Raw genomic sequence first — 16559 nt, 5'->3', positions numbered from 1 at the left:
GTTTCATGAACTTATTTCCTCCCCCAGATTTGGGAAGTTTGGGACCATTATTGCCTTAAATAAGCTTTCTGCCTCTCTCTCTCTCTCCTCTTTTTGTGCCTCCCATAATGTGTATATTAGTCCTTTCCAAAGCCCGTTAGGCTTTCTTCACTAATTTTCCTTATTTTTTTTCTTGTTGCTTCTATTTGCATAATTTCAAATGCCTTGTCTTACATTTCCTGGTTTTTCCTTCTGTTTGGTCAAGTATGATATTGAATCCATATAATGAATTTTTCAATTCAGACACTGTATTCTTCATTTCCAAAATATATTTTTAAAGATATCTTCTTTTTGTTGAAATTCTCAGTTTGTTCATGCATCATTTTTCCTGAGCTCTTTGAGCATCTATGTGACAGTTATTTGGTATTGTCAGATAATTCACATACTTCTATTTTCTTTTAGTGTCACTTTCTGGTGATTATTTTTTTCCTTTGATTGAGCCATATTTATTTGTGTTTTTCATGTGCCTTTTAACTTTGTTTTGGGATCATGCATTTTTAAGAATAGCCACCTCTCCAGTCTTTATGGATTAATTTGTATAGAGAAACTTCTTCACCAATTATCCTGGGTAATATTCTGAAGGCTTCTCAAACCTTTTCTGTGGATGTGCAGTCTTTGGACTTGTGTGTATAAATTTTCAATTAGAGCAATTTGTCAGTATCCTTTTTCAGAAGCTTAGAATCTCTTGCTCTTTTTGGTATCTGTATGCAGTACTGCTGGTTCTCTGGAGCTGGCATAACCACTCAGATCTTTGTTGTCATTGAGGCCCTAGGCTTATAGAGTGCTGTTCCCATTAGCACTCCAACTCAGGCAAGACAAATACCAGTCCCTTGGGTACTTTACCAAAAGTCTAGAACATTGGATGCATGTTCCACTCTTCTCTTCCTTCTTCCAAGGGCATGGTTACCAAACTGTATTCGCTTCGGTTTGCTGTACCACAAATCCTCTGAAGCAGCAGCAAGATGTTCAGTTCTCTTTTGTTTTCAGCAGCCCCAAGATGTCTAGAATATCCCAGGACCCATCAGTGCTCTGAGACAGAAAGGCAGAAACCAGTCCCTTGGGCAGTCACTCTCCCCGCAAAAAGCCAAAGCATTACCCTCACATCCAACTTTTTTTCTCCCCAAAGGGAAGCTGGAAGTTGAAAGCTCTTTGCCATTTTCCACACTGACCTGGAGGAGATGATCTAGGGTGAATATGTGCTAGCCCAAACCTTTGCCTTTGTTCTCAGCAGTTCTCAACTGGGTCCTCTTTTTGTCAGTGTTTCGAATCATGCAACACAGAAACCAGTTCCTCTAAAAAGTCAGAATATGGACATACAGTCCAGTCTTCCCTTTCTCTCCCCCTGGGAAAAGCCAAGAACAGGCACTTCCTCCCAATTATGGTGAATGTCATGAATTTTCTTACAGAGTTTGACATGGTTGGTTTGATACTCGGTTCACAGAAGCCCCTTAACTTTTTTTGTATTTCTTACAAAGAAAACTGGTCAGTGTTGTGTTGAGGCAGTGTCTAGGGTGGGGAAAAGGAGGGTCTGGGGCTTCCAATTTCACCATCTTGGTGACATCACTCTCTTGACCCTTTCTCTATTTCTTTAAATTAAATCTTAAATAACATTTTTTGTAGGAGTGTGACAACATTTGTTTTTTCCAATTGTCATTTTATTTCTAAACTCATTTCCCTGTGAAAATAAGCAGCCACCTAATTAGCAACTTGTTTTTGGTAATCACTCAATTTGATCTGGAGCAATATTATATGCTGGAAACATGCATTGTACATTATTTAAGTATCAAGTTTTCCTTCAAATATCAAATGTCTAATTAAACGGCTCTCAAAATTTTATTAACAATATTTATATTTAGTTCAGATTTTGATTCCAATATATTTAAATGATTGCACAATTCCACTTCTCTTCTCTACAAAACTATAAGTATAATTAAATTAAATAAGTATAAATAAGTATAATTATTAAAGTATACTAAATAAATATGATTAATTAATTACTATGGAAACTAGTATGAATACCACACAAGTTCTTTTATTAAACAATGATTCTTTTACTTAACCACAAAAATAAAGTGAGTTGAACATGACATCATCATGTTCAAGTTACCTCTATAGGTTTATACTGATATTGATCTTCTCTGAAGCATTCCTGTTTAAGGAATTTGGGTATGTGTTGAGATGAGAGATTAATTTTGAAATTTCTCCACTGTTTGAACCTTTTCTGCCAGAATAACTGTCCTCATGATTGGATGGTAGTGAAAAAGGAGCATTTTCTTTTAATATGGACAGTAAAGAAAGCCTCTGTAATTTGATTAGAGTAAAATTATTCTTCTAGTGAATAATATGAACTCTTAAGATCCCCTCTGTATGACAAGGGTGGTCTCCACATGAAGTGATCACATGGAGTACACACTAAATTTGCTGAGTATTGCCATGGAAAGAGGAGATGGCAAAATAATATAATTACTCTGGAAGAAGCTACAGCTTTGCACAATAATCATAATTCAGGAAATAGACATATTCTTTTTTTTCCTTCCATAGCACTTTGATCATAGAAAACATGGTTCAATATGGTCTCATAAATTTATTTATAGTCCTACAAATTTGGGAACTACTGACTATACTTAAAGATCTTTAAATCGGACACTAATTTTTAAAGGAAACATTAACAAAGTCTCCTAACATTTTGACCTTTCTTACACTGTTAAACCAGTTAAATTTAGTTGAAATGAAAGAACACAAGCTTTCTCAGCAGCTTAGACTAAGGGTATTCTTAAAGTCTTTGTGAATGCAACGCTGTTCTCAGAGGTTTTGTGTAATGGTGAGAACAATGTAAATATCAGGAAAAAAAATAACAATAACAGTCTGACAACCAGAGAAGAAATGATTTCAAGTTGTTCTGGATCATCTAGAGAAACTTTAAACATGCAGAGCTGTCAGCTATGCAGATGGTTAAGTAGTAATCAGGTTCCCCCAAGAAATTTAGGAAGAAAAATCTCTAGTAATATGACCAACCATGCCATAAGTGACCTACAACAAATTCATATAGTGCTTATTGCTAATTTATTCACATTCAGCTTTTATTTAGCACTTAGTATTTAAGAAAACATTTAAATATTTAAACATGAGTGAAAGGTCTATAAAGGTCTAGTTTGATATTAGTAGCTACATATATACATATGGCTATACCCATTTCATTTCTAAAATATTGAAAGATATGCATATGTAAATACATTAATATATAGAAAGCTAGAAGCATATATATTCATACCTAGAAAGCTAGAAGTATATATATGTATATACATATATACACACACATATAAATATATATACATATTTCAACCCACACAGAAATAGAGGATACATTGGAAACTGTGATAAGAAGTCATTACTTAGATGTAATGAAATAAGTATAAAAAGCTACCACAAATCAGCAAAATCTGTTCTATAAAAATATCAATAAAGAAATTATGCTATTTTATCACTAAATATAGGCAATAAGTGAAGCAAAATGTAACTTTAATGAAATAGTATTTAATGTATTTCCATAGGAAAGTTGTTATAATAGCTTAAACATTTTATTTGTAAACATTTTTTAATCAAAGTTTTTTTTTAAGATTTTATTTAGTTATTCATGAGAGACAGAGACAGAGAGAGAGAGAGAGAGAAGCAGGCTCCATGCAGGGAGCCCTATGTGGGATTCGATCCCGGGACTCCAGGATCATGCCCTGGGCCGAAGGCAGATGCTAAACCGCTGAGCCACCCAGGGATCCCAAATGAAAGGTTTTATATGTAAATATAAGTAGATGTATTTAGGCCACAGAAGAATTGAAAAAAGTTTGTAGCCTTTTCTTTTTTCTTTTTATTTTTTTTTTAAGTTTGTAGCCTTTTAAAAGATAATTTAGGGGTCCCTGGGTGGCTCAGTTAGTTAAGCAACTGACTCTTGATTTTGGCTCAGCTTATGATCTCAGAATTATAAGATCAAGCCCCCACATCAGGCTTGCACTGGGTGTGGAGCCCGCTGAAGATTCTCTTTCTTCCTGTCCCTCTGCCCCTCTTCCCAGCTTTCTCTTCCCTCTCTAAATAAATAAATAAATAAATAAATAAATAAATAAATAAATGTAATAAAATAAAAATATAATTTAAATTACTGTAATTCTCTAGTAATTGTGATTATTTATAGTAAATCATAAACATATGATCATGTCATACGGTAATAAATAGTAACATTTTAATATGCGAATATTTATATATATATGAAAGGAAAATTTCAAACTAGTTTTCACTCAGATAAGAAACATCTGCATTAACACTATCATTTATACTATTTGTAAGCTCTACAAAACTCTATGATACTGTTTTGGTTTTTTTTAAGATTTTATTTATTCATGAGAGACATAGAGAGAAGCAGAGACACAGGCAGAGGGAGAAGCAGGCTCCATGCAGGGAATACGATGTGGGACTTGATCCTGGAACTCCAGGATCAAGCCCCAGGTGGAAGGCAGACCCTCAACTGCTGAGCCACCCAGGCGTCCTGCTGTGATATTGGTTAACAACAGTATAGTTTAATGGATTATCAGACTAACTTTACCATCTGAGAATGGAATAGTTAATTTCTCTATATGAGAAGAATGCTTTTATTTTGACAATATTCTAGAATCTTTTTCTTCCAAAGTCAGCATAATTAAAGTAGATCACTTATTCAGATGGTATACCCTGGCCCTCATCCTTCCAGAGAAAACCAGAGCAAATAAACAGATTGCAGTCTGGGGAATTTAGGATAGGCATGAAGAAGTACTTCTTATCTGCAAGTAATAATTGTGTTTCATGGATTGACTAGTGAATGACAGGTCTATTTATAAAGCCATTTCCTAGCCCCCAAAGCTATGTTTCAATAGGAACCTAATGCATATAGTTCCTATAAAATCATTTTCAGACTCATCTAATTCAAGACCTGTCCTCTTTTATTGAGAGAAGAAATTATCAAAATGTGAAACTCTAAAAATAGTGGTTTATAATTGAAAGCCTAATTCTTTCTTAATTATAGGTATGCTACAGTGGCACTATAATTAGAGATGATCAGTGCTCCAAAATGAGTCAGACTTTATCATTCACTCTGTAAAAGAATGTACATGAGTTTCATAAAGCAGAAAACCCTGGAAAATGAAGATGCAGGGTCTTTTCCCCTATACCTCCTGGTGGTTACAAGATTGTCTCCATTTACTGTCACTCTCTCGCAGAAAAAAGTATTTCATTCATATTTGTTTTACTGGTTATCACTAATTTTAAATTAGAAAATTTAGAGCTGAAATTGGAATTCTGAACCGGATGCACACTTATGGACTTTACTAAAGTGATATTATAATAACACAGTTCATTAAGTTATTTACCTGAAATCTGAAAATTCCTTAGACTTAAACTGGGTAACTCATATCATCTTAGGACAAAACAGATAGGTCCCTATAAAGGGGATAAAATATTCATCTTATAATTTTAAATAATATGCTTTCATCCCAACAAAGATACACCTTTAGGAAACATTTGTTATATTCAGACAAAAGACAACAAACTATTTTTCATTCCTTAGCTAGTCCTATATCTTTAAAATTTAGACCATGACCTGGCTTCTCAAATCAATTTCTCCAATGACTAAATCTAAGGCTCTTGCTGTGATAAAAACAAAAAACTGGCTTGACAACCTTTGGAACAGTAGAAAATTTTTACTAATATAAATAAATAAGATCCCTAGTTGTAAACATTGTAATAAGGAAAGCGTTTTCAACAAAGCCAGATTAAGCCATATTCGGAAACATAAGATAACTGTTAGAACTTTAAATACTAGCAAATGGTAAAAATGGTAAATATTTCTCTTCCACATGTAATTGGTTCTCTTAGATCTCAAAGTAAGCACAACAGATGGCCAGGGAACAAAGCATACAAGTCTTCACTCAAACTTCAGCCCACTCCATCTAGATCCCCTTTCCTGACAGACCAGGCACCATGATAATCAATCTGCCAGCTTTCACTCTGTCCTGAATCCACCCTACAGGAGCCCCAGGCATGCCTAGTACTAAAGGACAGTTGAGAGAAAGGATGGCCCAAGATGTGTGGTGCATATTAATTTTAGGAATAGAAACAGGGAGAATTTTCTGTGTAACACTTTCCACCAGAAGCTTAAAAATTCAACCAGACTACAGCTAACAGACAAATTATCATATACCCTCGGATTTAAGGGAAAGAATTCTAATGAAAATCAATTATATTTTGCTTTTATAATGTCTATGAGTCCGCTTCACCTTACTCAATACATTTTACATAACACTCTAAAGAGAAATTCTTTTTTTGGAAAGAGCATCTCTTTATTCGATCTTCCTATACTATTGTTATCAACTTTCTGTGAAAAGGTATGAGGCGTGATGAATACAACTGGAAAGCCACAGCATCCTAGAAAATATTTTGGGGAGTCAAAAACTAAAATAAGATTCTCCTCACTATTAGCATCATGGCACCCAATTCTCAAACATTAACATGGTTAGCAAAATTATTCAAAATTACTCATGATTTATCAGTACCCTTTTATTTAATCCAACTTCCAGAAACAAACCTTTTGTATCTGTAATTTCTCAAATTACAATAAATGTAAATAATTACATTTATTGTCATAAATGTCAATGGGAGAATTAACATGACAAGCTCCTTTCCACTTTGGTGATGTGTGCTGTTACATGATGTGATGATGTTAGTACTGGCAATCAATATTAATAGAATAAACAGTGTGGTCCATCAGTACTTTGAAATCCATGCTCTTCTTCTACACACATAAGCTGGCTGCAATGCTATATGCATTTAGAACTAACCAAAGTTGATTCATCAACAGTTCCTTTGGAAGGGGTGTCAAGAGGAATTGTGAAGCCCTGCCTGACTTTCTACCATTATAATTATCTAATACCACACAAGCAAACATAGATGTAACCAAAACTGAGCCTGGGCACAGCAGCAAAATAAATCCAAACACCTCTCTCTGCAAGTTTAAAAAAAAAAAAAAGGGACATTAAAAGAACCCTAGAGAGTATAAGACCTCAGCACACTTATTAGCTGCTGAATTTGGTCAAGTCCACAAAATTATCTGAGCTTTGGCTTAATAATGCATATGCAAACAAAAACCACTGAAATGATTATCAGGGAGAAGTATTGTCAGATTCAAAAAGATAACAGGATAAAGAAGATGGGATATCTAACACGGAATATTACTCAGCCATAAGGACTGCATGGGAATAATGCTAAGTAGAATAAGTCAGACAAAGACAGATATCATACCATTTCAATTATATGTGGAATTTAAGAAACAAAACAAACAAGCAAACAAAGAAAAAAAACCCAGACTCTTAAATACAGAGAACAAACTGGTGATTGTGGGGTTGGGGGCAATGGGTAAAGTAGATAAAGAGGACTGAGAAAGCACTTGTCGTTATGAGCACTGAGTAATGTAGAGAATTGCTGAATCATTTTATTGTACACCTGAAGCTACTATATATAACACTGTATGTTAATTATACTTTAACAAAAAATAAGCAAAGAGAAGGATGCCTGGGTGGCTGAGGGGTTGAGCATCTGCCTTCAGCTCAGGGTGTGATCCCCGAGCTCCAGGATCAAGTCCCACAATATGCTCCCTGCAGAGAGCCTGCTTCTCCCTCTTCCTATTTCTCTGCCCACCCCCCCCCCCCGTGTCTCTCATGAATAAATAAATAAAATCTTGAAAAAGAAAGAAAGAAAGAAAGAAAGAAAGAAAGAAAGAAAGAAAGAAAGAAAGAAAGAAAGAAAGAAAGCATAAGTAACTGCTTTGGGAAGCTATGCTAATAGAAGTTATCAGTTTGCCTAATTACTCAATATCACTTCCCTATTACTTTAGGAAGGGTAAGCTCCACAATCTTACATTGTCAAATGGCACACCACAAATTGTGTTGGCAAGTGTATATACATAGTCACAAATATACTGCATATTGGAACATGGTCTCCATGGAATTAGTGCACTGAAACACAAGAATTACAGCATTCTTTTCCCAGAGTCACCTAGCCTTCTCCTCGTGTCTACTAGGGAACGTGAGTGTACCGACCATGAAATCTTAGCATCTTGATTATTACATATATGTTTCTATGACTGACTGAGTTATGGTATACTGCAAAGCTCTGGAAATGTCAATGTACAGTTGATAAGAGTACTTAGTACTGCTGTTGTGCAAACAAGCTAATGACAGTAACTCTCAACATATATACACTAATCTGTAGGACAGTGTCTAGAAACAAATAAGATTATTTTAACTAACATTAAGTAGCACTAATAAGTAAGCCGTGATATATAGCAGGTGCCTTTCTTCATTCACCTATTTCATTTACTGCAAAGGAAGAATATGAATAAAATATACAAATACAATAAATCCAAGTCCTACTAGTATACAAATAATAAAAACTGTTTCAAAATACACTTCTAATAGAGAATCATGCACTATTCTAATTTAATAGGTCCATTGTATGATCAAGTTAGAACATTTGCTCCTTTAAGAGTATTTATATGCATATTACATATATGTTCATAAATTAAAACAAGTTTTCATTAGTAGCAAATCTGTATTATAACATTCATACAGAAAACTGCATTAAAATCAAAGTAGCTGCCTATTGATTGATCACACTTCTGTGCTTAAATTGCTGTGCTTAAAGAAAGGATCAAGGTCCTGCCCTCCCTATACATACTCAGATTATTATGTTATCAGCTATGGTCTGCTCCCTCACACTTGTTCTCCTACCATATTTCAGCTCAGCTGAAGTATCTGGAAATTGCCACCAGAGGCAACATGGATGAAACAGTCCTCAAAGTATACTCTACTACTTCAACTCGAAGTTGAAGTCCTAATCCTAATTCTCACTAGATCCTAGATCTCACTCAAGCAAATTCAGATGCATTCAAAGATTTTGTTGTATTATCAGGGATCACTGTATGTTTTATATATATATTGGCTTGAGATCTAAGTTTATCAGCTGTATTTAAAAATTTTAATAGAATGAGTTCTTATATAGAGAAAATAGTATAGTGAAAGAAAATTATACGGACATCAGGTTTTTGGGCTTGTCCTATAAATAAATACTGTAAGGCCACAATTTTTTTTTGAAAAGTAAAATATGCTTAATAGACACATTATAGGGGATCCCTGGGTGGCGCAGCGGTTTAGCGCCTGCCTTTGGCCCAGGGCGCGATCCTGGAGACCAGGGATCGAATCCCACATCGGGCTCCCGGTGCATGGAGCCTGCTTCTCCCTCTGCCTGTGTCTCTGCCTCTCTCTCTCTCTGTGTGTGACTATCATAAATAAATTTTAAAAATTAAAAAAAAATAGACACATTATAATTCCGCCATTTTAAAAGTTAGGAAGTTGAAGAACTTTGTTAGCCTTTCCTTGGAGAGTTTTTAAAAAATTCAGAATTTTCACACATTTATTTAATCTGTCTCCTGACACAGAATTAACATAACGGATTTTAAAGTGAGTCTTCAACTGTAAACTATGTAAAATATATGACAGTCATGCTTATTTAAAATTTAAAGAAAACACACTTTTGAAACAAAATTGAAGCAAAGTATAGTTAAATTTAATTATTTTTGAAACAATCTTTATGAAGCTATAATTCTATTGTAATGTTGTGTTTTCCTCCTAAGGAGTTAGGCAAGAGAAAATAGAGATGGAGCTGAGGATAGGGATGGAGAAAGGAGGGGTATAGAGACAAGGTCAAGAACAGAAATAGAGTTAGAGACAGATGGGGGTCACTACATGGTACCTTTGTGTACAGTACAGGAGGGAGTGAGGGAGGACAAAATTTAAAATGGTTACATTTTAAGATCAAAATCAAAAGTTAACAAAGCAGAATCTCTTACCCTGAAAAACTCTTTAGTGGATCCAGAGTCTAATGTTCCATAAGCAATTTCTGTTTGCTTAGAAAGATCCTCAGCACTTTCGATGGGAGACACCATCCTCTCTACAGTCAGGAAGGCAGCTAAGTTAGCCGTGTAGGAGGAGATTATGATCAGGGTAAAGAACCACCACACACCTCCAACAATGCGCCCAGAGAGGGATCTAATAACAAGTATGAAATGGATTTGTAAAGTGAAATGAATGACCTAATAAAAAAACCAAGTTAGCAGTATTATGCAAATATTGACTTATATGGGCATATTTAACTTTATACTTTTCAATATATCTGCTAGTTAATAGAACTAGAAATTATTAAGCATTTTGGGTAAGGAGTACAGATTAGCTAAATTTAATAAGCTACCTAGAGGCCAAAACTTTGGATTCCTCAGATTCCTTCATAGTTATAATACCCAAATCGTCTATAGTATGAAATTTCATAATGAAGCAATTTCAAGAAATGTGCAAATAATCCTGCCAATGCCCATCCTACTATTCATTCTTGACATAAGTAAATATGAACAAGAGGATTTAAGATCACTCATAAAACTCACAATAATGCTGACAAACAAAATCAAGTATTAAAAATAAAAGAACATGCACCATAGATGTAGCTCTAAACAGAAGAAACCCTCCCTTTAATTTAGCCAATAAAGTTCCAAAACCCTCAAAAATGTCCCAAATTTCATTGAGTTTTTGTGTGTGCAAAAACATAGGTTTTAGATACAGTGCAGGATAGAAAAATGGGAAAAAAATGACACAATAAACAAAGGGGTGACACAAAACATATTTGTTAATGAACAAAAATCTGAGGCTTCATGGCATGGACTGCTACCACCCTGTTCCTCTGTGCCTCCTGCTTAAGAAAAAAAGAAAACTCAAGGAAAACAAAATTAGACATTTAAAAGTCTGCCAAGATACAAATTCCTAATTTGCAACATAATAAAATAGCAATATTTCTTTGACCATAAATTCATATGTAAAATACTTTTTAAAAGCTTAATAGATTCCAAATAATGTACTTTGAAACTTAGGTAGATCTGTAGATATGGAAATAGATACATAGTCTATTATTTTGAAAGATTTGGTGGGATTCTACATATTAAGGAATTTAAGTAATATTAACAATCTAATAACATTTTGGGTTAATAACTTTTATGCCTAACAATTAAACTTGCTACAGTGAAGAGGTAACATTTCTAAAAATTTAAATTACAAATGTTTGGTAATTTATGGCCTAAAACAGACCTCTTGACATTTTACAGTAAGAAATAACACTTTTTGATGAAATAGATACTGTATCAAATGATTGGGTAATATTTGTAGAACAAACTCTTCTAGAGGCTAAGAAAAAGTGGGAAGCTAATTTAAAAGTAAAGATTTTTTTGATAAGTACATCTATTGCTAAAAGTGAAAGAGAGACAGCAAGCAATGAAAAAGAATATAATTAAGAGTCTTATTCATAGTCTCTGAGAGATGCAAAGAATTAAATAAATATGACTGGATGGAAAAAATGAACTACTCTCTTATATCCCAAAAAGGATATTAAATACATTTTAAATTTAAGAAACCTCTTGTGTAGACACAGCCACTCTCAAAATGTTCACTATTTATTCCATAACAATGGAAGGTATAATTATAGGACATGTATCCCATATTTAAGAGGGCAGCTGAAATCCCATAAAACAAAACCGACTTCTTGGTAATTGCTTTGACATTATACACTGCATGGTAATTGGCAGTGTATTTCAGAATCATTTTTATAATAATTCTGTCCCACTTGTAAATTAAACACAAGTTAAAGACATAAGCTGTTTTCTATTCCATGGCTTATGTCAGATTTAATGAGCTTAAATATGCCAATTTATTTAAAGTTTCACAAGAAACTCAAAAAATTAGCTGTACTTATACATCATTCAAAACAGAAAATTCTTGAGCAATTTATTATTCATTCATAAGTGTTTTCAAAGGATCAATTAATGTTTCATAAAGAGTTCCTGAGAAATTTTATGCAGGGGGAAAATTCAATTTATGTCTCACAGTGAGAGACAAAAATGGTTTCTCTAATTAAAAACAAACCTTCACCTCTCTGAACCTGCACTCATGGAGCAAATAAACACACATGCTATCATTTCTTTATTTTTATTCTACCGTTTCTTTTAAATCTCTATTAAATAATTGTTTTAATAATGACATTTTTATGCATTGGAATCCTTTTGAGATATTAGGGGAAAAAACAGAGGCAAGCAGGAAAACAAAAGTCAACTTTATAGCATTTTTGCTCTCACAGTTTCTGTGGTTCTAGGCTTCAGACAACTATAGTTAAAACACTTGAAACTTAATTTCAGAAAAATGACTGATTCAGTTCAATAAATCGTTCCAGATTAAAATTTAAATGTTCCATTAATATTAATAATATAGTTCCATACCATATTCTACTTGAAAAGAGGTGATAAATATCTTTCAAAATATTTAAAGAGCATCTCAAAGTGATCTGTGTATTTCATGAATCATCATTATCATCATCATCATCACCATTATTAGATACTAGGTTTCTCTAGTATCTTTTCTAACCTGGAGTAACCAGTATTGCATTGTAAAAAAAGATAGTTTGGTTTGTTTAAAGAAAATTATGAAATCTGCCAATATTATGCAGTGTGTTCAATATTTAAACACACAATACAGAATGAAAGATATGTACACTGAAAATTTTTTAGTAAAGCGAAATATTTGCTCATATATATTCTGTGGCATAAAATAAATCAGTTTATAACAAGGAAAAATATACTACCTGAAATCTATTTATCTTACCAGGAAATAAAAATTATAAAAATTATTATATGCAAAATTGTAGTAAGTCATGACTCATGAATGAAATCAAATGCACAGAAAAAAAAGGCCATATTTTACTAAACGGGCTTGTTGAAAGTTATGTCATGGTGGACCTTGGGGTAACACAGATTGTTAGATGTGCCCTCTGCTTCAGGCCCTATTAATATGTTTTCTGTTCCTTGACAAGCACTGGACACCAAAACGACTAACTCAGAGCCACGATGCAGGAGGAGTAAGGCAAACAAACCTAAGGATCCATCTACAGGAACCCAGATCAATAGATCTTACTTTATAATGATTCTCATATACTTCTCCTCACTTACTCAAAAGGCAGAGCATAGTTAATGTTACCCTAGGATAATTGCCTTATATCTCAGGATTAAAGTAACGTTACACCTCAGTAGCCATTGTACCCAGGATGAATAATTTTATTATTATTTATGGACCCAAATATTCTCTGAGATCCCCATTTAGTTAGTATTTTCTCCCTCATTATTAGAAACTTCTCTTTATGTTAACTTAAATCAGATAAACTAAATACAGAGATAAACCTATGAATGTCATATATTTTGTCAGAGCTCATCATAATTATATATATAATATTGTTATATATAACATTACTATGTATTTCTGTAATGCTCTGTACTCTATATTAAAATTATTATACATATATGCCATGCAAATACCATTGGCATATTTCTGATTCAGTGCAGTTCCATAAAGAAGTCACAGGGAGTTAAGATTGTTTAGGTCCAAATAATTCATAACAATGTGTCCTATCAACAGAAAAGTAAGCCATTAATCATTTCTGCATACACGATACATTTAATTTATCTCACTGGGTGGAGTATACAACACTATAAAAGACAAATTTTTGAGTTTCTCGTATAGTTTTTTGATATTAATCAGTTATCTCCAAAGTGCTCAAAAACTAACAATATAATGAAATAGGATTAGAAAAGCCTTCCCCTTTACTAGTTATTAAGATATCCCATAGAATCAAAGGAAAGTAATCAAACTTAGATCAAATGTAGACCATAATTTAGGCTTTAAATTTGAAAAGATAAAAAAAATAATAAATTTGAAAAGATCACACTAGAAAAAGCATGATTTATTCTTCTGAAGAGCCAGATACGGCTATCCTTCTTATTCATGTATGTAACATGAACAAAGGCAAAATATATTTTGTGAGATATTCATTATATTTAGGCATCCTAGTGCAGAAACTAACATATCATTATGAGACTAGAGGTGCAGAAATTTATTCCATTATGTGTGTGTATTGCTATTCAATTTGGCACAAGCTGCAATGAATCAGTCATCATTATTACTCAACTATGTATTTCTAAATACTTGGAAGACACATTATCATATGTTCCCTTTAATTCAGCAACCTAATCTTTAAAAAAAAGCAAAGTTTACAATATCTTTCTGATATCATTCACATGAGCTAATAATGGGAAAATAAAAGAGATGGGATGTGTGCCAATGAAGTTCTGTAAACAAGTTGTTGCTTTTGTAGTTAATAAGTAATGTTGCCCATTTTCCCATATACAGGTCTGTGGATCAACACACAGATGACTGTAAAATGAGAATATGCAGCAAAAACACGGTACCCCTCCAAGAAGGCATGGAATGATAGGAACCTTATGCATTTTATAGCCTCTCCATGGTGTGTATAATTTCACCAGAAAATACATGATCAACATTCTTAGAACATTGCTCAAGTATTTCACAGACTTATGCCAACGGTAAGGGTCTGTCCTTGAGTCTTAAACTGCTTGGACAGGTAGTCAGCAGCTGTTTAGTTCTTTATAGTGAATTCATAAACACCATGAATATCTGCTTGAGACCTAAAATGCACAAAGTTGAAGCAGGTGAGTAACCAACCTTGGCGAAATATCGCATCCTTGCTGCATAAAGGCACCCAAGGAAAACCAGAGACTATTAAAAATCCCAAATTCATTAGTTGATTCACTACTTTGTGTTTCTCTTCCATCTTCAAACTCCTCAGTGTGCCACTCGTAGGGGCTAAATCTGCTGACCAGGAATAAAACTACACTGACCCCAATGTAGGCAAAAACAATGCACATCCAGATCTCATAGGCTAAAGGATCAAGAAATGAAAACACTCCTGGTTTGGACTTCTGAGGCTTCTTGATCATGATAGATATCCCGAGGCTCATAAAGGGCTTTGAGAAGTCAATCACCTCTTCTCTCACAAGGGTAATAGTTAATGGAGCAATTGCAATGTCTGCTTTCTGTAAGGGAAACAAATGAAAGTAATAGTACCCAGAGTCATGGTCAGAAAGGAATCATGGTTACACTACATGGTTACAAAAGGGAAGGAAAGGAAATTAGGAGAAAGTCAATAATTATTTCCCTGCTGGAGTCCCAGTAAAGAATAAGCAAAAAAGCAATTTGTTCCCCAAATATTCTTCCTTTTTATAAATACACAGTCCACCCATTTGACTTGATGATGATAATTACATCTCTACACTGCATCTATGCCCTTGTAGCCTTTGAACAATGCATATGGTTCATATGCTTCAAGACAGATAGAATGCCTGTCTCATTTAGTATGTCTGTTTGCTTCTGACTTTATCCTTAATTTTCAGATGTTCACAAGGAAATATGATAGTACTCTTCGGGATTGTGGGAAACCAACAATCTCAGATATAGGTACTTTATGGGGAAGGGAGGCATTCTGTCAACAAGAGCTCAAACTGCATGACTTTATCTGGGAGAAGAGCTATACTTACCCCATATACAAGTTCTCCAACCATCCCATTCCAAATTTTCGTGTCAGCATCCCTGGCCCCATACTTGCCATCCCCAACAATTGTCAACTTGTACTTGAACCCACAATGTTTGGCGATTTCTGCAGCCAAGTCAACACAGTAGCCCTCATAACGCTCATTGCCTTCAAGCATTTCATGGTTTTTCTTCATCATAACATATGGAGATTCCTATATGGAAAGACAGTGCTTTCATTGATTAAAAAAAGAAATAGCTGTGGTAACTACTCTCACTGAATCAAGTCTTCTGATTGAATTATTATCTCTTAGCCAGAGAAATCATAGAACAAGAATGATGGAAAATATCAGTAGAAAAAAATTAAGCATAATGCTTTTGAAAAAAAAAAAGGTTCTCAAATGTCTAGCATTGTATTTTATTAATATGGTGTGTACCTAGCCATGCCAAAGTAAGCAAGAAACTCAAAAGCATAAACTGTTGGCATGTCCCTTTGTCATGTTTGTTGACTCCTAGAGCTTAGGATGGATTAACGCTGCTTAACATCTGTTTTATTGAACTCTGGATCCACTACACTCTTAATCTAGGTTAGGACTATGCTGACCTCAAGAACCAGCATTCACCCAAAACCCTGTGGATTGCTGCTTCAAGGATAAGGTTCATGTGGAAATCAGGTTCATAGGCAGTAATGGACAGACTACAAGAATCATTGCCATGGTGATGTATTGATGCTACCCTCTCAGATTTCATGTCTCACTTCATCTATGAGATACAATATCCTAGAATAATAATACAAGGTTGGAGAGTAGCTTCCCCCTGTAAATATAAGAAAAAAGAAGTATGAAAATGCTTCAGCATAGCCCAATATTCTCTATCGGAAAGTGGTATCAAGCATACTTGAGAGTTCAGTGAGATAGTCCCTCTCAATGGCATGATTGAGGCAAAAGCCCTCACATGTCTAGATTACGCCTATTAAGA

General features: G+C 34.2%; 1 protein-coding gene across 3 annotated transcripts in view; it reads right to left on the bottom strand.

Annotated features, from left to right (window-relative positions):
- Nucleotides 1–16559, bottom strand: part of GRIA2 (glutamate ionotropic receptor AMPA type subunit 2) — a 151831-nt gene that overhangs the window by 23378 nt on the left and 111894 nt on the right. For all 3 annotated transcript variants that reach the window (XM_038559094.1, XM_038559096.1, XM_038559095.1), the window contains 3 exons: nucleotides 15590–15796; nucleotides 14718–15088; nucleotides 9962–10160 (listed from right to left, as the gene is read on the bottom strand). In XM_038559094.1, coding sequence (XP_038415022.1) covers nucleotides 9962–10160; nucleotides 14718–15088; nucleotides 15590–15796 — 777 coding nt within the window. The remainder of the gene's footprint in view (nucleotides 1–9961; nucleotides 10161–14717; nucleotides 15089–15589; nucleotides 15797–16559) is intronic.

Source organism: Canis lupus, chromosome 15, assembly GCF_011100685.1.
Source record: "Canis lupus familiaris isolate Mischka breed German Shepherd chromosome 15, alternate assembly UU_Cfam_GSD_1.0, whole genome shotgun sequence".
Lineage (NCBI taxonomy): Eukaryota > Metazoa > Chordata > Mammalia > Carnivora > Canidae > Canis > Canis lupus.
Note: the sequence above shows the minus strand (reverse complement) of the source record. Positions and strands in the feature narration are given on the sequence as shown.